The sequence below is a fragment of the Callithrix jacchus genome, chromosome 1, assembly GCF_049354715.1.
Source record: "Callithrix jacchus isolate 240 chromosome 1, calJac240_pri, whole genome shotgun sequence".
In the NCBI taxonomy this organism is placed as follows: Eukaryota; Metazoa; Chordata; class Mammalia; order Primates; family Cebidae; genus Callithrix; species Callithrix jacchus.
In genome coordinates, this window is record NC_133502.1 from 157,465,972 (window position 1) to 157,491,438 (window position 25,467).

A 25,467-nucleotide genomic window follows, 5' to 3' on the forward strand; every position below is an offset into this window, starting at 1 on the left:
ATAGGTGACTAGGCTACATGCTGAGATAACAGACTAAGACCCTGGTCTCAAATTCAATCTGATACTCAAGGGCTAATGTAAAGTAAGTGTACACTGTTAGGGGAGCAGTGTGGAAATCAAATCCATGCAGGAAGTTCTGGGGAGGAGTTCCAAAGGAGCTGTCTGATAAGAATATTAAAAGATGCCATCCTTTAAATCCATTTAAACAAAAGTGAGCTAGATAAAGAAGACAGAACAGTTCTATCCTGGGGGGGAAGCTCCTGAGAGACTGGTGTCTTAGAGAGCAGGGGTAGAAAAGTGTCTCAGGAAGACAAAAAGCAAGCGTGAAGACACAAAGACAATAAAAAGCAGAGTGTCTTCTTCAAAGAACTCTAGGAAGTTCAATATGGCCGGAAGATAGCGTGAATGAGAAGAGGGCAGTGGCGTAAGACGTACGCAGAGTGAGGCAGGAACCCGGGCACAGAGGTCTCATATTTACTATAAGGAGGCAGCACAATTAGGTGGGAAGCACAGGTGAAGAAAGAAGACTCCCAGGTTCAAATTCGAGGTCTATTCTTCCTACTTGGATGGCCATGGACAAGTTACTTAACATCAAGATGTCCCAGTCTCCTCATGTATAAAGTAAGGCTTACATAAAATCATGTGAGAATAAAGTGAAACAATACATATAAAATGCTGGCCAGGCACAGTGGTTCACACCTGTAATCATAGCACTTTGGGAAGCTAAGGCGGGCATATCACCTGACGCCAGGAGTTTCAGACCAGCCTGGCCAACATGGTAAAACCCCATCTCTACTAAAAATACAAAAAAATTAGCCAGGTATGGTGGTGCACACCTGTAATCCCAGCTACTTGGGAGGCTGAGGTAGGAGAATCACTTAAACCTGGGAGATGGAGGCTTCAGTGGGCCAAGATGGCACCACTGCACTCCAGCCTGGGCAACAGAGCAAGACTCCGTCTCGAAAAATAAATAAATAAATAAATAAAATGCTTAGAACAATGTTGGGTATGCAGAAGTACTCAATAAATGTTAGCTATCATCATCATCATCATCAATATCAATCTACTGGCTTTGATAGTATAAAATAGAAGCAGAAGCCACTAACACTTCTATACCTCTCCTCCCCTTTCTACTATATATCATAGCCATCTATCTTCCCTTAGTAGACATTTTTAGATCTCACCACAGAGCTAAGCGAAATATGTTGCATCTACACAGTAAGCACTGAAAGATTTGAGAAAAAGCTAAAACCAATCAATTAAATCTTCAAAACTGTGGCTTAAGGGATAACTCTCCAATTTGCTGATGGCACTAAAAATATGCAGTAAATATGCAATAAAGCTTAGCTACATCAATGGAAACTGCAGTATTTTTCTAGTCAATACACAAATGACTCAACAAATTTTTCGAGCACCTCAAACTTCAGAAAAGCATGAAAGGAGTAACACACAGAGAAAATCAACAAAGTATTTGAAAATCATGGATATAAGACTTGGAAAACTACTTTTATCCAGCAGATCTGTATTTTAACAACTTCTGTCTTAGCGATACCCTTCAGCACTTCAAAAACCACAAGGAATTGGCCTGGAATCAGAGTCCAAAAAAAAAACCCAAAAACAACAGTCCAGGCAGCGAGATGATAAGCTGAACAGAAGAATGCCAGGACTGAGAATCTCGGCCAAGTCATGGTATTAGAATGGTATTAGATTAAAAAGCCACAGCTAAAAATAGGCACATCAACAAGGGAACATAATCTTGGGACTCAAAGACTAAAAAAAAAAAAGGAAAGAGCATCCAAGGTTTCAGGTATCAATCTACCTAAAGACAGGGCCAGCATTAAGTAGAAGCCAAATAACAGGGATCTACACAAATCCAAACAAGCATGCTACTGACATTAGCAGCCTAGCACCAGGGGACAGAAACTTAGAGTTCAGCACACAAGAAAGAGAACACAGGTGAGATAATATCTGTTAATACAACAACTCAACAATGAGCAGACAAACTTTTTAAATAATCATGGGTAAATATACTTTGAATCCAGTCTAAATAAGGAGATACTTCTTGATCTACTCCATTCTTTTCCACAGGGATAGCAGCAGTTGCCAGAAATACACCAAACATGCTTACTGGAAGGAGGTACTGCATACCAAATAAAACCTCCCTAGCCCGCAACCTTCCCTTTGAAGAAGGCTTCTGTTTCCATTACTAATGTGGAAAATACAACTCCCTCTCAATGGCTTCTAGTATCATGTCACAAGGGCCTGGAGATGGACCAGCAGAATTTTCTTTAGGCCTACTTAGAGTTATCAGAACTGAGGAGTGGAGGAGGAGCAGTAAAAAATTTAGTTTGCTCCCTTTTTCCAATTTGGTCCTAACTAAACCAAACTTGTTCATTCATATTTCATTCTATCCCAAAACGAATAAGGCAACTATAAGGATTCTTCTCTGCAAAGACATGTCTAGTCATTTACAAACAATTACCAGGTCAGGAGAAACAGCACTCAGCTGTACTTGCTGGTACTTCTCAGGCTGGGTATCCCAGCTATTACAGATATATCTGATGCTTGTTTCACTAACTTTTGAAGAAATTTCCTATACTCAGAGAAAATGGCTCTCTGAGCCTAAGTTTCTTCATTTGTAAAATAAGCATAACAACAATCTCACTAGACTGCTTTAAATAAATTAAGAGCATTTTTAAATAGTCTAACACAGCCTTACTTATAGGAGATAACAATGCTAGTGTCTCTCTTTCTTCGGATGCCAAGGAAACATACTGAAGGTGAATTTCAGGTGCTATAGTTTGATTGTTTGTCCTCCAAAACTTATGTTAAATTTAATTGCCATTAGCACAGTATTAACAGGTGGGACCTTAAGAGGTGTTTAGACCATCAGGGCTCAGCTTCATGGGTAGGATTAATGTCATTATAAAAGGGTGAGGTTAGCTCCAGCCCTCTCTTGCTCACCCTTCTATCATGTGATGACACAGCAACAAGAGCCTCACCAGATGCCGGCACCTTGACATTGGACTTCTCAGCCTCCAGAACTGTGAGCCAATAAATTTCTGTTCATTGTAAGTTACCCAGTATGTGTTGCTCTGTCATAGCAGCACAAAACAGACTAAGACATAAGGTTCCTATTAAATACAGTTTCTGGGATCCAAGAGGCAAGGGAGCTAGGTCAAGTAGTTGTTTTAAGTCAACAGGGCCAATGTGGAAAACTGAAGGAGCAATCAATTACAACTGATGTGAGAAGGATAAGTAGTCAATACTTTTTCAGGATGATTGACACTTATTCAAAGAGCCTGGGGAGGGGAAAGAACATTGAGCTCAGGGCAAAGAATTTATGTTTATTTATTATTATTATTACTTTTAAGTCAGGGTCTCACCTCTGTGGCCCAGGCTGGAGTACAGTGGCATGATTACTAGTCACTGCAGCCTTGATCTCCTGGGCTGAAACAATCCTCCAGCTTCAGCCCTCCCAGTAGCTGGGAATACAGATGCACACTACCACACCCAGCTAATTTTTAATTTTTTGTGTTTTTTAATTTTTTTGTAGACACAGGGTCTCACTATCTTGCCCAGGCTGGTCTTGAACTCCTGCACTCGGGCAATCCTCCTGCCTTGGCCTCATAAAATTATGGAATTATAGCATGAACAATCATGCCTGGCCAAAGACCTAAGTTTAAATCTTAGCTCCGCTAGTCACTTGGGTGAATGCAGGCTAGTCAGTTAATCTCTAGAACTAAATATCCTCATCTGTAAATGAAGCTACCACTTATTTTACAAAGGTTTTTTTATTTGGGTTCCGTTTTGTTTGCCTGTGGACTTGATAGCACATTTTAAAACAGTTAAAAGTTCTTGCCTCCTGACAGGCACTTAAATATTTTTTCCTTATATTCTTTATCTTGAGCTTTTGGGAAACACTATGTTAGAACTTCTCAGATCTAAGAGAAAACCACCAACTAAGGCCCTTGGGTTCAGAAGGAACCACTGAAACTAACTCAGCAATGATCCACAAGAAGAGTTTTCTGAGGCTGAGGTGGGAGCACTGCTTGAGCCCAGGAGTTCAAGGCTGCAGTGAGCTATGATCACAGGCCACTGCATTCCAGCCTGGGCAATAGAGCAAGTCTCAAGTCTCTAAAAACAAAATAAAATATGGATAACAAATAAATAAATAGAAGAATATTCTGTATCCAGGAACCAAATTCATACTTTGAATTCTGATGAAATCCAGTACTAATTCTGTAAGTCTAGTGAACCACAGATCATAAAAGTTTCCACAGCACAAAACCTTCAAAGCTCAGAAGACAGAGAGAAAGATACCTACACAAATGACTGGAAAACGAGCAAGTGCTACAAAGGGACATTGGAAATGACAAGAGCCGATGTGCACATTTCGTGGCAGTATACTAAAGCATTCCTGTACCTACCTACATTACAGTGACATCTATAGCAGGAAACTTTACGTAGAAGAGAAGGGCTGTCCCATTATACACCAGATGGTTTGAGTTCTGATTGTTAAAAAGAAACAATGTTCTTAGGGGCAAGAAGAAAAAAATACTCAAATTTAGAAAAAAAAAAAAAAACACTTGGAAGATTTATTTTATGATGAGGATTATTTAGAAATCCAGAAAAGGATTCAAGATCAATAACCTATCTTGAAGCAGACTGAAATGAGAGAAAAAAAACAAGATTTCCAAATCTGTCCTCAACATTTATTCTGTGTGTCTATGATTTCCTTCCTTGTCATAGACGGTAATACAAATAACAGCAATCTGGCTTGCATATCAACATGTCACTATTCTAAGTTTATGGGTGGTAATCATAACCGACCATGGTCTCCTTTTTCCCCTTGCTCAAAACTTGGCCTTAGAAGTCTTATCCTTACCATTTTCTGGCTGCCATCATCGGATGACTAGAATTTACACTGTGGAGAAAACCCAACTGCAACCTTTGTTTTAGACCTGCATTACTTATATTCTTAATAAGCTACTTACTTAGCCCTGGACAAAAGCAGTCTAAAAGGGAAACCATTCTGGGATAAGGGGTAAAGGGTAATTAGAGCTGTCTGAATCACTTGCTATTAGGTGAAAGAAAACAAAGGAGATAAAACTAACCAGAGAAACAAGTGGAAACCGCCAAGCTTTCTACAGAAATTGCCAAAACAGGAAATTTACTTCCACTAGTCATATATATAACTACAGAGTAACAGATTATAATCAGGAAGACAGGCTGAACAAAGAAAGCTTAGACACCAAAATATAAAATAAAATCTTCCCTATTTTCCACTGTCAGAGAAATATGTAATTAAAGTTACTTTGTTTCAGGTATTTTAAAATTCCAAACATATATTTATGAATAAAAATGTGGCTTACAATTGTTAGATATTACTCATTTATCAAATAAAGAGCAAATTAATTTTTAAAAAATTTTACAAGGTATATGTACAAATACAACAGAGTGCCACAAACAGTCTCATGATTAGAATAGAATGAAGATCTTTAAAATAATAGGCTGAGTGCGGTGGCTCACGCCTGTAATCCCAGCACTTTGGGAGGCTGAGGCAGGCGGACTACCTGAGATCAGGAGTTCAAGACTAGCCTGGCCAACATGGTGAAACCCTGTCTCTGTTAAAAATACAAAAATTATCTGGGCATGATGGCATGAGCCTGTAGTCCTAGCTACTCAGAAGGCTGAGGCAGGAGAATCACTTGAGCCTGGGAGATGGAGATTGCAGTGAGCTGAGATCACACTACTGCACTCCAGGTTGCCAACAGAGTGAGACGCCGTCTCAAAAAAATAAAATATATCCTGACACCCTCCCCACTTACAGTTCATTAGAGACCTGTACCTTTAACAAACTGTTTCTAGATATAGGTAACTCACGGCCAGGGTACCTCAAAAAAATCTTTAAAGGCCATGGTCTATTCAATTTTGTACTAGAAATTCCAACCAGAGCAATCAGGCAAGGAAAATAAATTACAGGCATACAAATTAGGAAGAAATGAAATGATCCCTATTACAGCTGACTGACCTTATATATACAAAATCCTAAGGAATATACCAAAGAAACTACTGAAGCTAATAATTTCAGCAAAGCTACAGGATACAAGATCAACAAGCAAACAAATCTGTTGTATTTCTACCCAGCAGCAATAAACCATCCAAAAAGAAAACTAACAATTCCACGTATGATAGTATCAAAAAGAATAATGAATAAATTAAAGGTGCAAGACATACACAAAGAAAACTACAACACTTCTGATTCCCATGTTTGTTGCAGCACTGTTCACAATAGCCAAAATTTGGACAAAACCTAAGTGCCTAGCAACAGATAAATGGATAAAGAACATGTGGTATTTATACGCAACGTAGTAGTATTCAGGCATAAAAAATAATGAGATCCTGTCTTTTGCAACAACATGGATGGAACTGGAGGCCATATAAGCTAAGTGAAATACACTAGGCACAGAAAGACAAACATCTCACACTCTCACTTATTTGTGGAATCTAAAAATCAAAACAATTGAACTCATAAAGATAGCAGAAAGATAGTTACTAGAGGCTGGGAAGGACAGTGATAGGATAGGGGAAAGCTGGAGGTAGTTATTAATAGGTACCAAAAAACTAAAAAGAATGGACCAGGTGCAAGTAGCTCACGCCTGTAATCCCAGCACTTTGGCAGGCGGACCACCTAAGATCAGGATTTCAAGACCAGCCTGGCCAACACGGTGAAACACTGTCTCTACAACAATACAAGTATTAGCTGGGCATGATGGCAGTTGCCTGCAATCCCAGCTACTCTGGAAGCTGAGGCAGAAGAATCACTTGAACATGGGAGGCAGAAGTTGCAGTGAGCTGAGATCATGCCATTGCACTCCAGCCTGGGCAAGAAAGCATCTCAAAAAATAATAATAAAATAAAATAAAAAGAATAAGACCTAGTATTTGATAGCACACAGGGTGACCACAGTCAGTAATTTAATTGTATATGTTTAAATAACTGAGAATATAATTGGTTTACAACAAAGGATAAATACTTCTGGGATGTTTCCCCATTTTACATGATGTGATTATTACGCATTACACGCCTGTGTCAAAAGATCTCAAGTACCCCATTAATACATATGCACCCACTATGTAGCCACAAAAATTAAAATTTAAAATAAACACAGCTGAAACAAATTAATGAGTAACTAAATAATGCATCCCATGCTCATAAACTGGAAGGGTTTTTGTGTTTTTTTTTTTTTAAATATAAAAATGGCAATGCTTCCCCAAGTGATCTCTAGATTGAATGCAATCCCTATCAAAATCCCAACAGGGGTTTGTGTAAAAACAGAAAAGCTGATCGTAAATATGGAAATGCGAGGGACCCCAAATCAGTCAAAACAATTGTGAAAAGGAAGAACAAAGTTGGAGAACTCATGCTGCTCAATTTCAAAACAAACTACAGTAACCAAAAGAATGTGTTAACTGACATAAAAATAGACATATAGATCAGTGAAACATAACAGAAAGGGCAGAAAGAAACCCATACCTATACGGTCAACTGATTAATGACAAGTGTGCCAAGGCCATTCAATGGAAAAAGGATAGCCTCCTCAACAAACTGCTGGGAGAACGGAATATACCCAGGCCAAAGAATGAGGTTGGACCCTTCCTTACCTCACATCATGTACAAAAATTATTTCAAAATGAATCAATGACCTAAATATAAGAGATAAAAGTATAAAACTCTTAAAAGGAAACTTAAAGGTAAATATTCATGACCTTGGATTTGGCAATTGTTTGTCAGCCATGACACCAAAACCAAAAGAAAAAAAAATCGATAAACTGGACTTCAACAAAATTAAAAATTTCTGTGCATCAAGAGACTAGCAAGAGAGTAAAAATACTACCCACCAATGAAATATTTACAAATCATGTATTTGATAAGGGTCTAGTATCTAGAATATATAAAGAATTCCTAAAAATCAACAATAGAAAGGCAAACTTAATTTTCTTTAAAGGAGAAAGAATTTGAATAGACATTTCTCCAATGGCCTAAATGCAAATGAAAAGACGCTCAATTTGGGAATGTAAAAGAAAACCACAATGAGATACCACTTCACACCCACCAGACTGGCCATTATCAAAAAGTGGAAAATAATAGGTTTTGGCAAGGTTGCAAAGAACTTAGAATCCTCATACATTGCTGGCAGAAATTTGAATGGTCATGTGCTGTGGAAAATAGTTTGGCAGTTCCTTAAAAAATTAAACACAGAATTACCATAGGACCCAGTAATTCTACTCATAGGTAAACATTCAAAAGAATTGAAAATGTGTATTGAAATAAATACTTGCATATGAATGATCATAACGGCACTATTCACAATAGCCAAAATGGTGAAAATAACCTAAATATCCATCGATTGATGAGTAGGTAAACAAAATGTGGTGTACTCCTACCACGGAATATTACTCAGCCATAAAAAGAAATGAAGTACTGATATTATGTATACGGTTTCTTTCTGAAGTGATGAAAATGTCTATAGATATTACCCTTAAGTTTCCTGTTAAGAATTTTATATTTTTACCTCTTATATGACCAAAAATAGAGGTCACAGCTGCACAACCTTGTGAGTAAATTGTATGCCATTTTTACATGGTTACTGCCCCTTAGCCCTCGTTACTCGGGAGCCTGAGGTTGGAAGACCCCTGAGCCCAGGAGTTCAAGGTTACAGTGAGCTATGATTGTACCACTGCACTACAGCCTGGGCAATAGAGCAAGACCATCTCTAATACGTTTAAACAATGTATTTTCCATTCAGAAACCATCATAGGTTTTTAAATAGATTCAACGCGTTTCATCATAACATTTTTTTAAAAGCTACTCTCCAGAATACTTCAAAGAGTAACATTAATAGAATGCCCAATTTCTTACCAGAAGACTCTTTTTCATTCTGTTTTTCATAGAGGGTGCCCACAGACATCAGGAAAACAATAACCAGGAATACTGGAATTCTCCATGAGCCAGCCAGGGATGCTGCAAATTATTAAGAATTAACATTTTTAGTGAAATTAAAACCCAGTACTTGTTTTTATAAGACTCAATTTTGTAGTTTGACAGAACAATCTGGTATATACGTCAATTACAGAATTACTTATCAGGCAAAAAAAAAGTTTTAAGTCCATTAGATAGATTAAACTTCAAGGTTTGTCAAAATTACGTTCATCTCTGCTCTCAGAGCCCCTGATCAAATGGATACGTTATATGCCAGCCTACCTTTAATAGGGTTCTATTAAAGAGAGTCTATTCTAATACATACTAAGGGTCTAAAATCATCCCAAACTCAAACCACCTACCTCATCCCAGAATGACCAGAATCAGGCATAGATCTCAAAGTCATAAAGTCTGACCTGGTTTCCTGAAAATACCACAGGGTGTGAACTTTATCTCTCAAGAAAGAGAATGGCCCAAAAGAGCACAGCAAAAGTGTCAATGTCTCCTCCTCAGCGTATAATGCAAAAATGTTTACAATTCGGCCAGGCACAGTGGCTCATGCCTGAATCTCAGCACTTTGGGAGGCTGACAGGTGGATAATTTGAGGTCAGGAATTCAAGACCAGCCTGGCCAACATGGTGAAACCTCATCTCTACTGAAAATCCAAAAAAAGAAAAATATTAGCCAGGCATGGTGGTACACACTTGTAATCACAGCTACTTGGGAGGCTGAGGCAGGAGAATTGCTTGAACCTGGGCGGAGGAGGCTACAGTGAGCCGAGATCACACCACTGCACTCCAGCCTGGGCAACGGGATGAGATTCCGTCTCAAAAGAACAAAAAACAAACAAACAAAAATGTTTATAAGTTATCAAGAAACACGTCCCTACCCATAACCATTTCCCTGAGTCCACCTAGAACCTCATAAACATGCCTGTCTGCCTGTCTCCCTCCTCTGCCTTCCCTGAGTTCAAAATGAGTCATATCTGACATAAGGGATCTTGCAGATAAATTCCTCTATCATTCCAACTCAATAAAGCTAGAAAATAATGCTTTGTTTGACATAAAACAAAGACAGAGACATTACTGTTTTTTTATTTTATTTTCAACAATAAGAAACTACTTTAAGGCTTTCTACTGCCCTGGGTTACTGAATTATGTTGTTTAATTAGAACTTAATGTTTCCGGCTGGGTGTGGTGGCTCAAGCCTGTAATCCTAGCACTTTGGGAGGCCGAGGCAGGTGGATCACGAGGTCAAGAGATCGAGACTATCCTGGTCAACATGGTGAAACCCCGTCTCTACGAAAAATACAAAAAATTAGCTGGGCATGGTGGCTCGCGCCTGTAATCCCAGCTACTTGGGAGGCTGAGGCAGGAGAATTGCCTGGACCCAGGAGGCGGAGGTTGCGGTGAGCCGAGATCGCACCATTGCACTCCAGCCTGGGGAACAAGAGCGAAACTCTGTCTCAAAAAAAAAAAAGAACTTAATGTTTCCATTGGCTCAAACTTGAGGGATGAAAGAAGTCTCAACCATAAGTACCATGCTGAAAAATCAACATCTGAGCAGCCACCCACTAACATAACAGGGAACCCATTACTCTGAGCAGCTCTGACATGAATCATCCTTACATAGAAGAGATTTGCCTCTCTGAAGCTACTCACTACTCTGACCTCTCTCTCTCATGGTTACAGAGATCTACTTAAAGTACTCTTTCACAGGACACTCCTTCAAATATCAGAAATAGGCTTTCATGTTGTATATACTCCTTACCACTATCTTCTTTCCACCCTAGAGCCCTGGTTCCCTCCTCTTATCCAGAGTAAACATCTCTAGTTCCCTTAACCGGTTCTCACATGTGATTCTGAGCACCTCTTATCATCGTTGACTGCTTATCTATATCCTCCCCTAAGTATGACACTCAGAAATGATATGAGAATCCAAGGGTGCTCTACTTTTTAAGATGTATTGACTTTTAAAAGGACCCTTTGGAAAATGAACATGTAACATAATTAAAGACATTTTAAAGCACATCATTTTCATTAAAATTTAATGAAACATTAAAGCATAACATTTTCTAAAGATTAAAGAATTTTAAATGCAACATATAACACTACAAAGAATTCACTTTCATTCACACAGTCAGCCTCTGCTAACCTTAAGCTAGACTTAAAAAAAAATTAAAAAAAAAAAAGAAGGAACCCACCTAAATGAAAAAGCAATATAATCCAGACAGGAATTGAAATTGCTCTCAAGTAGCGTTCAGTGCTTGCATTCCACTTGAATGAAACAGTCAACACATAGCCAACCACCAATGTCCAGATCTTAAATAAATGAAATAAAGACACAGTTGTAAAATCTATAAACATGAAAATGAACATACAATTATATAAAATCTGCAAGCATCTATATAGCAGGAGTGCTCTGGACACAGCACAGAAAGATGAAGGTTGATGATGCCAAAGAAATGTGCCTAGATTCTCCTCATTTAGTGAACCTAAGTTTTAAAATAATAGGCATCTAAAATCTCATGGAATGATATTATTTAAACAGTTGTTTAACAAAAGACACATAGCTCAAAACCCATCTTACACACAAAAATCCTTGAGATAAAATATTCAATGTATAAACCATGGATTTAAATTAAGTCTCTTGTGGAATTCCTACAGTTTTCTCTGTTGATCAATGTTTAGGGGAAAAAAACGGAAAGAAAAAAAACAGGAAAAGAAAAGTTTTCCAAAAAGAATCAGGTTAAAAGATTCATTTCAGCTTATAAAATATGCTTATTACTGGGAAAAGAATTTCTTAAAATTTAGAAAGAAGGCAGCCAGCTGAAGTATGACCCTGCTGAAATAATCTAGGTAACAGATGGTTAGAACCTAATCCAGAGTTAAAATGCACCAGCTGAAGAAGTGTGGCTGAAAAAAATATTATTAAAGGAACAAACAGCAGGACTTCAGAAGACTCAGCCAGGGTACCCTCCTCAGTTCTTTCTACATTAAAGTTAAATGATTCTAGAGTTTAAGAAGCATCAAAAGAAACCAGCATAGCCTACATAGAAACTCATATTTTAATAGAACATTTATAAAGCACATAATCCAGAACACATCTAAGCACAAATAACTTATTAACATAAGACCGGGAAACTAAAATTCAAGTTTGACATGAACCTTGAAAAAAAAAAAAGGCAAATTAAGACAAGAAGAAACTTCAAGCTATGTAATTCAGAGCATGAAGAAAAAAGAACTGATAGAATTACTACAAAAGACAGAAAAAAAACTATCTCCTATGTTATTTTGGTCAAATCTATCAATAAAAATAATCTTCGCATCTTAAAAATGTTTATAGCTTCTAACCTCAGAATTCAACTTTCAGACTTTATCCTTACTAATGATAAATTCTGAAAAAGCTTTAAATATAAAGAAGCTCATCAGTATGATTTAGAACAGTGGAAAAAGTGATTACCACAAGGTCAACTGGGAAACGATTCACTCAATAAAATGTTATGCAACCATTAAAATGATTGCTTAAAAACAAAGACTATATAGTTTAAAAACTCCCAATATCATATTAAGTTAAATGTAAAATACAAGGAATACATGATGTGATTACATCTATTATATGGTGGGAGGAAAAGAAAACGTTAAGAAGTTAGTGATGGTATTTGGGTGGTAAGATTTTGTTTTTCCTTACACTTTTTTTCTGTATTTTCCAAATTGCCTTTAATAAGCACTAATTCTTTTAAAATAAAAAGAGCATTAAAATATCTTTCTTCAAGCAACTCTATCAGATGAAATATTAAAGAGCTCTGAAGCTCAAAAATACGAGGACATGGGAAGTGAGACTACAGCTGCTTCAAAAAGTCCAGGCTTGCTGGACCAGACCAATTAACCCTGGGAATTCAAAGAATTTGAGATCTGATTGTAGAGTGCAGAAAAAAATGTGAGTACAATAATAGTACACTTGTATAACATTCCTATGTGCCAGGCCCTATTCTAATTATTTATATATATAAACTCATTTGATCCTCATAACCCCACAAAATAAGTACTATCCTCATTTTACACATGAAAGAAATTCAGATTTCAGAGAAGTGACTTGTCCAAGGCCACATAGCTAATAAATGACAGAGCCAGAACTGGAACCCAGGAATCTGGCTCCAAAGCCCACTTTTCTAACTATAAGGAGAAAGCAGTGTGGTGCCAGAATACTAAAGATAAGCAAAAGCTGCACCGATTGTCACAAGGGATAATAAAAATGATCAATTTTGACAAGTACGAGTTGTTGAAATTTTTTTTAAAAATCCTCAGTAAATGGATAGTCTTCAGAGGCACATCACAGTCAGCCCCACGGTATTAAACAGTCAGTCACTTAGATGAAATACTAGAGGCACAAGCATCAAAAAAACTGATTTTATACAAATCAGTTATACAAAACTGAGTGAAGCCAGAAAAATGGGCTAATCCAAATAAGACTAAATTATACGAAAAGAAATGCAAAGCTCTGCTTTTAGGTTCAAATCTCAACTGTACAAGTATGGAATGGAAGAGAACATCTAAATCACTTTTCAGTTTAGTATGAGTCAGCACATGACTAGTAAAAGCGCTTATTTCTAAAAGTACAATACTCATATCAAGGAAAGTGATTGTTTCAATGAATTTTACACTACCAAACCACATAACAAAATTCAGCCTGGGGAAGGAAACAGAAATCACAACATGATACATAAATGCAGCTATGGGGAAAAAAAAGTTTTGCTTAGAAAAGGGAAGGAAATATCAAGATTTTGTAGCTATCTTCAAATAATTTTTAAAATGTGATCTGGGAGAGGCATAAGACTTAATTTTCTGTGGTTCTGAGAGCAGAAATAGGTGGGACTTAGGAAACAACACAGCTCAGTAAGACAGGTTTTTCCAATAAACTATAGCTGTCTACAAATGGAATACCACCACTAAAAGTGTTTTGAGCAAATGTGGACCAGAGATGACTTACTACCCTTACTAAGGGTAGCAAGAAGCTGAACTGGAAGTCACAAAAGGTATATACAGTATACCTCCAAGAATTTTTTGTTTCTTATCTGCATGCATAAGGAATTAATAATATCACTTGCAGGTAGAGAAAAAAATAAGAGATTGCATACTTCAGATTCTTTAAGAGAAATTTATGGTCTAATGAGAAACATTTATTTTCATCTACCAACCTGAAATTCACAAATTACCTGATTCCAATTTAAAATAACCATTTTAAAGTATATTCCCCAATTCCACTTTTAGGAGTATTTTACAGAAGCACTGCACATTATACAAGCAGATATAAAAATATTCACTGCTGCCATTCACAATATAAAAAACTGAAAACAAATATCATTTTATAGGGAACTATTTAAATAATGGTATCTCCAAAAATTGGGTAATTATTCACACTTTCAACAGTATGATGAATATTCATATCCAGTGCTACAGCATCAATTTATCCATGTGTAAATTTATAATGGTGAAAATATACTCAACAAAAAATGTTTTAAAATATTATCTCTAGATGGTTGGATTTCAAGGATAATTTGTTTCTTTATGTTTTTTAATACAGGTGCTCAATTTTCTTCTAAGGTTATGTGGTACCTTTATAAACAGAAAAAGAAATATTTTTAACTTTTAGAAAAATCTCTTTTGGCTTCCAGATATTTTTCCAGTATATTGAAGTGTTTCCTCAGAAAAGATTCTCAGAAGTAATATTAGTTCAAGAGGCATGGCCATTTATAAAAACACTTTAGAGTTTATGTTAAGCCCATTATAATTATACAATTACCAACAGTTAAAAATGTTTATCAAAGTATTCTAATACAAATTTGGCGCTAAGAAAATCTGTTAGAAGCACTTTCTAAAATGCACCTGGGGGGAAAAAAGATTTATACTACAGCAGTATTAAAAATAAAGAAGTGGCCAGTTACAGTGGCTCATCCATGTAATCCCAGCACTTTGGGAGGCCGAGGCAGTATGATCACCTGAGGTCGGGAGTTCAAAACCAGCCTGGCCAACATGGTGAAACCCCATCTCTACTAAAAATACAAAAATTAGCCAGGTAGGGCGGCGTGTGCCTGTAATCCCAGCTACTTGGGAGGCTGAGGCAGGAGAATCGCTTGAACCTAGGAGGTAGAAGTTGCAGTGGGCTAAGATTACACCACTGCACTCCAGCCCGGTCAACAAGAGCAAAACTCCGTCTCCAAAAAAAAAACAGATGTGTATCTGTAAGTGCTAACAAGGAAAGATATCCATAATACAATGATAAAGAAAAGAGCAAAGTACAGAACTATATGTATGTTATCTAATCTGTTTTAAAAAACAAAAACCCCGTACTTTATGTGCTCATATGGGCATAGAAAAGTGTTTAGAAGCCTATATATCAAACAGTTAACAGTAGTAACATCTGTACAGTGGGAATAGTGGTAAAGAAAAGGGATAATTCGGCCGGGCGTGACAGTTCACACCTGTAATCCCACATCAGTAATGCCAGCTTTCTGGGAGGCTCAGGCAGGCAGATCACAAGATCAGGAGTTCAAGACCAGCCTGGCCAACATGGTGAAACTCCCGTCTCTATTCAAAATACAAAAATTGGCCCAGCGCAGTGGCAGGCGACTGTAATCCTAGCTACTTAGGAGGCTGAGGCAGGAGAATTGCTTAACCCGGGAGGCGGAGGTTGCAGTGAACCAAGATCACACCACTGCACTCTAGCCTAGGTGACAGAGCAAGACTCCGTCTTGCGGGGGGAGTGAGGATAATTCACTTTTACCACATAAACTTCTATGCTGCTTATAGTTTTTTTGTTTGCTTGGTTTTTTTGAGATGGAGTCTTGCTCTGTCTCCCAGGCTGGAGTGCAGTGGTGAAATCTCAGCTCACTGCAACCTCTGCCTTCCGGGTTCAAGCAATTCTCTTGCCTCAGCCTCTCAAGTAGCTGGCACTACAGGTGTATGCCACCACGCTTCACTAATTTTTTGTACTTTTTCAGTAGAGACTGGGTTTTACCATGTTGCCCATGCTGGTTGAGAACTCCTGTGCTCAGGTAATCCGCCTGCATCGGCCTCCCGAAGTGCTGGGATTACAGTCGTGAGCCACCATGTCCGGCTGCTGCTTATGTTTTTTAAATGTAACAAACGTATTTTCCTTGAGTCAACATTTTAAATCACTAAATATCCTTTAAAATAAAAATAAATAAGGATTATACATTCATGTTTCACACACAATTTCTGGTCTAGGACGCCTTAAGAGTTTTTTAATTCTTAAATCTTCGGTAACACAGAAACATGACGTTAACAAATCAACTTCATATATGTTTAGCCTCTGAGCAAATCTATTCAAGTGTGAATTTTCTTCCAGGCATTAACTCAATGAGCCACAGTTATGGATAAGAAGGCATGTTTTTCCAAATATATGTTCTCCAAAACAATGTGTCCTCTTCAAAATAGACACTCCATAGTCATTTTTATAGCACCAATGTGCCAGACACTACATAAAGACTACATAAATTTGGCAACATTTACTTAGCACTACAAGTAAAAGGGACTAATAGGCAAGCACATTTACCTTTCATTTCACATGATTATCCACATATACTTTTCTGATTAAATAACATATTGAATGTAGAAAACATTAAGCAGAGTCTGCCTTTTCAAATGTCTTTGTTTCATTTATTGTCACCTCGGCATTAACTGAAAAAACAATTTGGTTTGTTTCTGTTACCCATTTTTGCAGAACCGTTTCCTAAGGTTTTTTCAGAGAGAATAAAACTGCAGGCTGGGTACCGTGGCTCACACCTGTAATCCCAGCACTTTGGGAAACTGAGGCAGGTGAATCACCTGAGGTTAGGAATTCAAGACCAGTCTGGCCAACATGGTGAAACCCTGTCTCTACTTAAAATCCAAAAAAGTAGCCGGGCGTGGTGGCAGGCGCCTGTAATCCCAGCTATTCCTGAGGCAGGAGAATCGCTTGAACCTAGGAGGCTGAGGTTGCAGTGAGCTGAGACTGCACCACTGCACTCCAGCCTGGGCAACAAGAGCAAAAGTTCCGGGTCTGGGGTGGTAAACTGTAGACCTCCTCCCAAGTTATGGAGCCCCAACTCTAATCATGGCCTCAAGCAGCAACTGCTTCCGGTCCTTCAATTAACCACGTAATTCTAATGTGAAAACTGTTTTCTTTGTTATATGGCAACTTAGAGTCAACAATTTTTATATTTGAAGTCTTTAACTGAGAAAACTAAGCACTGGAAACTTTTCTCTTCTTGTTTCTTGCTGCCAGACAAGCAGAAACAAACCTAGAAACGTTTAAAAGTGGAACAGCATAGTACTGAACAGCTAATGTCTACTGCTGAAAAGCCTCATGTGATCTGTAAAAGAGAACATCATGAAATCTTAGAAATTGTTCAAGCCAACCCCTCACTTTACACAACTGGGGTTGAACACCCCAGAGGAGGGCCCTGGTCTGCCCAAGGTCACCAAGTTAGTGGCAGAGCCAAGTTTAGAACGTAAGGTTTTTTGATCTTTCAGCCACTATTCTTTCCACCTCATGCTTCTTTAAAAAGATGTAAACAATGGGATCAGAGACCAGAGAAAAAACAAATCTGCTACTACTACAAAAACTAAATGGTCTGCAAATTTTCTACCAAGTCTAAATTAACAGAGTGAGGAACATCGGAATGTCCCCCGAGAGAGAGTAATGGTGGAGCAGGGCACATCATCAGCTTTTTCAAATTTACCTTGCACAACTCCACCACGGGAAGATGCCAAGAACTGAGTAATACGTGAACCTGGTGCAACAGCTCATTTTTTTTAAGTGTTCTGAAGTCACTAAGTCAGTACAATCTTCTAACATATTTGAAACTGTTGAAAAAGAATTACTCATATTACTCATCTAATAAATGATTCGTTTTTCACTTGTAAGCGGCATGGAGTTTTAGGAGACTGAAGAAATCTACAAGTGATGTGAAGCGGAACTGAACTGGAGGGATAAACTTGTGGCAAAGAAAAAAATAGGTCCAGGCCAGGCACAGTGACTCACAACTGTAATCCCAGCACTTTGGAAGGCCAAGGTGGGTGGATCACCTGAGGTCAGGAGTTCAAGAACAGCCTGGGCAACAGGGTGAAACTCCGTCTCTACCAAAAATAATACAAAAAACTAGCTAGTGATGGTGGTAGGTTCCTGTAATCCTAGCTACTCAGTAGGCTTAGGCGAGAACCGCTTGAACCCGGGAGGTGGAGGCTGCAGTGAGCCAAGATCACATCATTGCACTCCAGCCTGGCAACAAGAGTAAAACTGTCTCAAAAGAAAAAAAGAAAAACATAGGTCCCGAGGGCACTGCAAATAAAAACTGACGGTACCTGGAAAACCACACACATATAAAGACAAAAGAGAAGAAAGCAGAGAGATGACTAAGGTTTCTAGATAACTAGAATCCTAATATCCTTTTGGTTTTTTCGTAGTAACTAGAATCCATTTATTTACTTAGTTATTTTTGAGACATAGCCTTGCTCTGTCGCCCAGGCTGGAGTGCAATGGCATGATCTCAGCTTATTGCAACCTCCCCCTCCTGGGTTCAAGCAATTCTCTTGCCTCAGCCTCCCAAGTAGCTGGGAATATGGCGCCTGCCACCACACCCGGATAATTTTTGTATTTTTAGTAGACATGGGGTTTCATCACGTTGGCCAAGCTGATCTCAACTCCTGACCTCAGGTGATTAGTCCACCTTGGCTTCCCAAAGTGCTGGGATTACAGGTGTGAGCCACCAAGCTCAGTCTAAAATCCATTTATATTAAAAACAATTAAACACAATGTATTAGGGGAAACTTTTTTAAAATCCTTATTGAAGGTGAGTTACTACAAAGAGTTTTGATCAGGACTTCAACTGCTGCTAGGTCTACTGAATGCCATTTACTGACAGCATGAACAGATTAATCTCTAAATTAGTTTTCTCACATATGAAATCCCTCCCTCCTACCTCACAGGACTGTTGTGAGAATGAAGTAACACCCATGTAAAAGAACCTAATCTAGTGCCTGGGACATGTAGATGCTCAAAAGTTGGATTTTAAATGAATGAACTGTCCATCAAAATAGGGATTCACTTAAAGGTAACTTTTCTCTGCCTCTCTCATCTATACTGCTCTTCAGCAGCAGGCTCATGGTTGAAGTAGCCTAGAAAGCATAAAGACCACTGTTCTATACCAGGCAGCCCTGCTTGGGCTCATAAAGCCAAACCACTGTGAACTATGGAATGGAAAAGTTCCAGAGTGTGCCTCCTGTCCAGCCACATAACCTACTTTCACTTCATGTCAGGCCTTAATCACCACTTTAAAAAAAAAAAAAAAAGGATGGGGGGCATCTCACTATGTTCCCCAGGCTGGTCTCAATCTCCTGTGCTCAGGCAAACCTTCTGCCTTGGCCTCCCAAAGTGCTGGGATTACAGGCATTAAGTCATTGTGGCCTGGCCTTTAACCAGCACTTTTGTTTTTTTGAAGACAGGGTCTTGCTCTGTCACCCAGGCTGGAGTGTAGTAGCACAATCTCATCTCACTGCAACCTCTACCTCCTGGGTTCAAGAGATTCTTGTGCCTCAGCCTCCAGAGTAGCTGGGACCACAGGTGTGCACCACCATGCCTGGCAAATTTTTTGTATTTTTAGTAGAGACTGAGTTTCGCCATGTTGGCCAAGCTGATCTCAAACTCTTAATCTCAAGTGATTCACCAGTGTGGGCCTCCCAAAGGGCTGGGACTACAGGCATGGGCAACCCTGCCTGGCCTTCATCAGCAGTTTTAGATGAGAGCAGGGACTCCCTGTCTTCCCAGGTACACCTCACCCCCATCCAACTATCCACCCTTAAGATCTGCTTGAGCAGAACGCAACTGCATGCCTCATTTCTCTTAAACTAAGATCGACCTGGAGCCTTTCAGATTTAGCACTTCTACCACTCCCTACTCACTTCTACTTCATTCATACTCTTTTATGATGAGTTTGTTGGGTTTTTTAGCCCTCTCTTTTTCCTTGCTCCCAACACTTGAGCCAAGCAGCTTGAATTTCAAGCTTTTTTTTTTTTTTGAGATGAAGTTTCACTCTTCTCACCCAGGCTGGACTGCAGTGGTGCAATCTCGGCTTACTGCAACCTCTGCCTCCTGGGGTTCAAGTGATTCTCCTGCCTCAGTCTCCGGAGTAGCTGGGATTACAGACGTCTGCCACCACGCCCAGCTAATTTTTATTGAACCAGCTAGCCAACATGATGAAACCCTGTCTCTACTAAAAATACACAAATTAGCTGGGCGTGGTGGTGGGTACCTGTAATCCCAGCTACTCAGGAGGCTGAGGCAGGAGAATCGCTTTAACACAGAAGTGGATGTTGCAGTGACTGGAGACAGAGATCGCAACACTGCACTCCAGCCTGAGCAACAGGGCGAGACTCCGTCTCAAAAAAAAAAAAAGAGAATATGCTCATATAGGATTATAGGTACTTTGAAGTCAGGACCCGTATCTTATTCCTTTTCTAAATCCCTCACAAAGCCCTTACCTAAATTCAATCAACTTTAAACATGAACCATGAGGTGGTACTGAGAGAACAGGAGAGAGCACCGGAGTTCTGGATCATTCACCACTCTACCAATAACCTCAGGCAAGCCAAAACACTGCTTGAGAAATACGGGGAATTATTAATACTTTGCAACTTAAGGTTAAGGTACCTTGAACTTTATTTCACTGACAAAAGAAGTGAATCAAATTTATTTGCAAATGGTACTGTTTACTAATCAATTGGTATTCTTACGCACTAAATCTCCATTTGTTTTTAACAGTCCCAGTTAAACATGTGGATCATTAACTAGTGTACAATATAGTCTGAGTTAGGAATTCTGTCACTAGATTATCTTTGAAATCCCTTCCAATTCGAAAGCTCCCTCATTTTCTAAGAGCAAGTTCGGGGTAATCCAAGCATCGCAAATCTACGTCTTTCTCTTTCACGCGGTCAGCTGCTTTACTCCAGGCGGGAGGTGTGCCGTGACACACCAGTCCCTGCACAACAAAAGTAGTTACCAGAAAGTAAAGCGTGGAGAGAAAGAGGCACAGGCGGTAAAGCGTGGAGAGAAAGAGGCACAGGCGGTAAAGCGTGGAGAGAAAGAGGCACAGGCGGCTCAGCACCCGATGCCTTGCACAAATTACACTGAAATCTCCTGAACTGACAGGCAGCACAGCAAGTGAAGCAAGCTTTGTTTTAGGACTTGTGAGAAATCTAAGACACCCAGTGCCCACTTTGTCTCTAAGTAGCCCTAGACTGGTAAGAGGTCACCTTTCCTATCTGCAGGATGGCAAGTTGGCCTAGAATCTCTAAGGTCCCTTCCATATCTGACACTCAGATGCGCAGAACTGAGGGTGGCGAAGTACCCTCTCCATCTCCGACCAGGAGTAAAACCAACCCCACTGCCATGCTCTGAGGCCTCTCTCTCCAAAGCGGAATAGTGACTCTCAATCCAGGGCACTGTCCCCCTAAGAGGGCCTATTAGGATGGAGGCGAGGCGGGAAGCAGAGAGGCTGTTTCAAATCACGCCCGCCCAATTTTTGGAAGAGAAGTGCGCCAAATTCCTGAGGTGTGATAAGGAAAGCGGAGACGGACAGTCACTGCAGCACAGGTGTGGCCCCTCTCGTCGCCCCTGCACCAGGAGGAACAGCTGCAGGATTGCACCCCAGTGTGTGGGGGTGCCCGGGCTGCAGCTCACTCACCCACAGGCTGCTGAAGTAGTCCAGTCCGCGGCAGATGAGCGCGGCGGCGTGCATCAGCAGCACCTGCACGCCAAGGTAGCTGCCGAGGCAGTAGAGGCCGTACAGAAGCGGGCCGCCGGCGCCGAGCAGCAAGAGCAGGCGGCGGCGGCGCAGCGCCTGCTCGCCCAGGGCCTCGACGCCGTAGTCGACGAAGCAGAGCGGCAGCAGCAGCGCGGCCAGCACGATGGGCGTGTGCGCGCGGTGCAGGCGCTGAAGCCAGTGGCGGCCCAGGCGCGTCAGCGAGCTTTTGAAGGGATGCAAGAAGGTGCCGCACAGCACCGCCCAAAGCAACGGCCGCAGGAAGGCCTCTAGGATGAAGTAGACCAGCACCGCGGCGCCGCAGCACAGGCACACAAACAGCACAGCCCCGGTGTTGTAGAAGGCCTGCTTGATGGGCTTGTCGAAGCGCAGCGCCAGCGCCGCGGTCCTCGGGGTCTCCCCGCCACCGCCACTCGGCCCAACCGTGCGCGGAACCCGCGGCGCCGGCCCAGGAGATCCCCGAGTGCTGGGCTCCTCCGAAGGGCCGCCGCCGTCGGCCATCATGCCTCTGCCGCAGCCGCCGCCGAGGGGCGATAATGGGAACCGGGCGAGAATCGCGGGCGGGAGGCAGGGCGAGAGGCGCGCAGGATTGTGGGAGTTGTAGTTCTCCGCTGGCCTACAGGACCACCAAGCGCTTATAGGAAACTACAACTCCCAAAGCGGGGTGAGGAGAGTGCCTCCGCCCCCTTGGTTACCGCAGAGTGCTGGTAACAAGTTTCTAGAGGCCACAGCTTCCTGGGGGCGGGGGGGGGAGCTCCTTTCACTCATTGGTTAATGTCAATTTCTCGCGAGGCAAGATCCCAAAAGGCGCCACATTCAAAGATTAAAACTCAAGCTGCAAACTACAATACCGTGGGGGAGTACTTTTAAAACACCAATGCCCCGATTCTATTTTACTGATTTATTTAACAGATACTTTTAAAGTGTTTGCTCTGGTGTATCTGACAGGATTTTAAACAGAGATTACCATATAAAAAGCCCTACTATAAGTGGCTCACTCCTATTAACTCATTTAATCCTTAAAACAACCCTACAAAGAAGGTGTTATTGTCCTCATTTTACAAACAGAAAAACTGAGACAGAGTCGTTAAGTACCCAGCCAGGGTCACACAGCTACCAAGTGGCAGAGGCAAGATTCAAACTCAGTGATTCTGGCTCCAAAGGCTATACTTTTATCTGCTATATAGTATTGGGCATGAGGAAAGAACTCTTGGCATGTTTTAAATGTTCTTCCGTAGCTTGTAATTTGCAGCCGCTGTTGACAACTGTTTGTACAGGTGTCGCTATGGAAGCAATCTAAACTCTTGAAAGAGTCATATATCAAAGTCTCTAACTGCCTCTGTTCCTTTTTGACACTTGATGTCAAGTCAGTTAAGTCCCCAACCTTCAAGTTCCCCTCTGTCACATGGCGATGATTACAATACAAGCATTTGCTTTAGGGTTATTATTGGGGGAAAAGGAAACTCTGGGGCGGTACAAGGTGCTTCTGTTGTCCTATTGGAAAAGTGCTGGGATCCAAGCCTCCTACCCATAAAATATCCCAATCAACATTTTGATTAAAAAAAAAATTAAGAAAGCCTTGACTGAGTACTCAACATGTGATTGCTTCAAACCCTGCAAGTTATCCCTTTCCTGTTTCAATAACTATTCCTATTAATTTCAACATAATTTTTGTTTCCCTTCTAAAACAGACAAGACAATTATCATAATCCACAGTTTTCGGATGAAGAAACTATTGCTTACTAAGATCTGGAAACAAAGGGATGCAGTATAGGAAGTAAAGGAAAAAGTAATTCCCAATCCATCTCATTTGTAAGTTTCAGACGGCCTTTAGAGTTTTATAACCGAAACACGGGGTTAGTCGTTCACCACTTGCAGATTTCAATTAACAAGAGCAAGGTCTAGTTTAAAGAAAGTGATGTATTCCAAAGCTAGCTAAGGGGAAGAAGTACAGGTTTCCTCCCAAAGGTACTGCTTCACTTATGGAGCAGAAAGCAAGCACCTTTAAAGCGAAGGAAGCAAGCAGTTGTCTGGTAGGGGTTTGCATTCCTTATCTACTGGGTGTTCAAGCTGGTGACTGCTGGCACCTTCGTTGGCAGATCTAAGCCCAAAACCCCCCAGATGGAAGAGAGTTTCATATTTCTCAAGGCAGTCTTCTGGTAGGAGGGAGTTTTGTAGAAATTGGATGTTATCTCTTAAGGCATTCTCCTGGTGGGTGAGTTCCTTTCTGGAGCTCCTAAGCACATAGTTGAACTTGCCCTATAGGGACTGTCTGGTGAAGACGAGGTAAAAGGCTATATTTGCCTCTTTAAATTTTTTTGTGATTTATTTTGAGATGGAGTTTCACTCTTGTCACCCAGGCTGGAGTGCAATGGTGCAATCAAATGATTCTCCTGCCTCAGCTTCCTGAATAACTGGGATTACAGGTGCCTGCCACCATGACCAACTAATTTTTGTATTTTTTTAAGTATTGACAGGTTTTACCATGTTGGCCAGGCTGGTCTCGAACTCCTGACCTCAGGTGATCCACCCACCTCGGCTTCCCAAAGTGCTGGGATTACAGGCATTTGAGTCACTGGGCCCGCCTACATTTGCCTTTTTAAAGGGCTAAGTAGAAAGTGAGAAACCGGGGGAATAAGAAGGGAACAGAGAAAAAAAGAAATAATAAACTATCTTTCAGAAAAAATGAGGGTACTCAGTTACAGTTTGACTCTGTGAATATTTTTTGTTTCAGTTGTTCCTACATTTTACTTTGCTTCTTAATTTGCTCAGGCTTTCTGGGATTACAAAGTATGATCACATTTGCCTTCAATCCATGTTACACTGACTTAAGCTCCCACATACATAATAACAAAGGCCTCAACCTCCTTCCCAAAAAGTCCTTGGTGATTTCTATTGGCGGTGGGGGGGGGGGGGTCCCAAAAGGGTTGCCTCAAATATACCCAGAGACATGAGTCAGCTGCTACCAACTAGCCTGCTGCCCACACAGCTCACTGACTCTAGTGCCCATCAGAAGATTTCCAGTGCCTGTGTTATTATCTCCAGATCCTGGATACTCCCCAAACTTCTAATCCTCAAGGTACCAAAGCAGAGCTGGGTTTAATTCTGAGAAGAGAAGAGGAAGAAGTCTTTCTCCCTTGCTTGACAAATATGTTGTCACCAAGCCCTAAAGCAGGTCAGTGTGCCAGTGTTTTAGTTTTGGGGTGTGTGTGTGTGTGTGTGTGCGCGCGCGCGCGCGCGTGCGCGTGTGTGTGTGGGTGTGTTTTGAGGCAGTCTCTCTCTGTCACCCAGACTGGAGTGCAGTGGTGCAATCTCAGCTCACTACAACCTCTGCCTCCTGGGTTCAAGCAATTCTCCTGCTTCAGTCTCCCAAATAGCTGGGATTATAGGTGCACACGACCACACCTGGCTAATTTTTTGTATTTTTAGTAGAGATGGGGTTTCACCATGTTGACCAGGCTGGTATTGAACCTCTGACCTCAAGTGATCCACCTGCCCCAGCCTCCTAAGTGCTAGGATTACAGGCATGAGCCATGGTGCCCAGCCAATGCCCAGTATTGTATAACTCTTCTCATGAATAGTTCTTTCCATGTCTGGCCTTCAGTCCTCTAACCACAGGGGTTCAAAACCCATCCAACGGATCAGTGAGGGAACAAAGACTG

The 25,467-nt window shown here is 40.7% G+C and overlaps 1 protein-coding gene across 8 annotated transcripts in view; it reads right to left on the bottom strand.

Annotated features, from left to right (window-relative positions):
• The window catches only part of TMEM245 (transmembrane protein 245), a 106,683-nt gene extending 84,353 nt beyond the window's left edge, over positions 1–22,330 (bottom strand). For all 8 annotated transcript variants that reach the window (XM_078373992.1, XM_035254173.3, XM_078373991.1 and 5 more), the window contains exons 1-3: positions 21,728–22,330; positions 11,189–11,306; positions 8,926–9,027 (exon numbers count right to left, since the gene is read on the bottom strand). In XM_078373992.1, coding sequence (XP_078230118.1) covers positions 8,926–9,027; positions 11,189–11,306; positions 21,728–22,309 — 802 coding nt within the window. In that variant the 5' untranslated portion in view covers positions 22,310–22,330. The remainder of the gene's footprint in view (positions 1–8,925; positions 9,028–11,188; positions 11,307–21,727) is intronic.
• Positions 22,331–25,467: the final 3,137 nt, after the last annotated feature.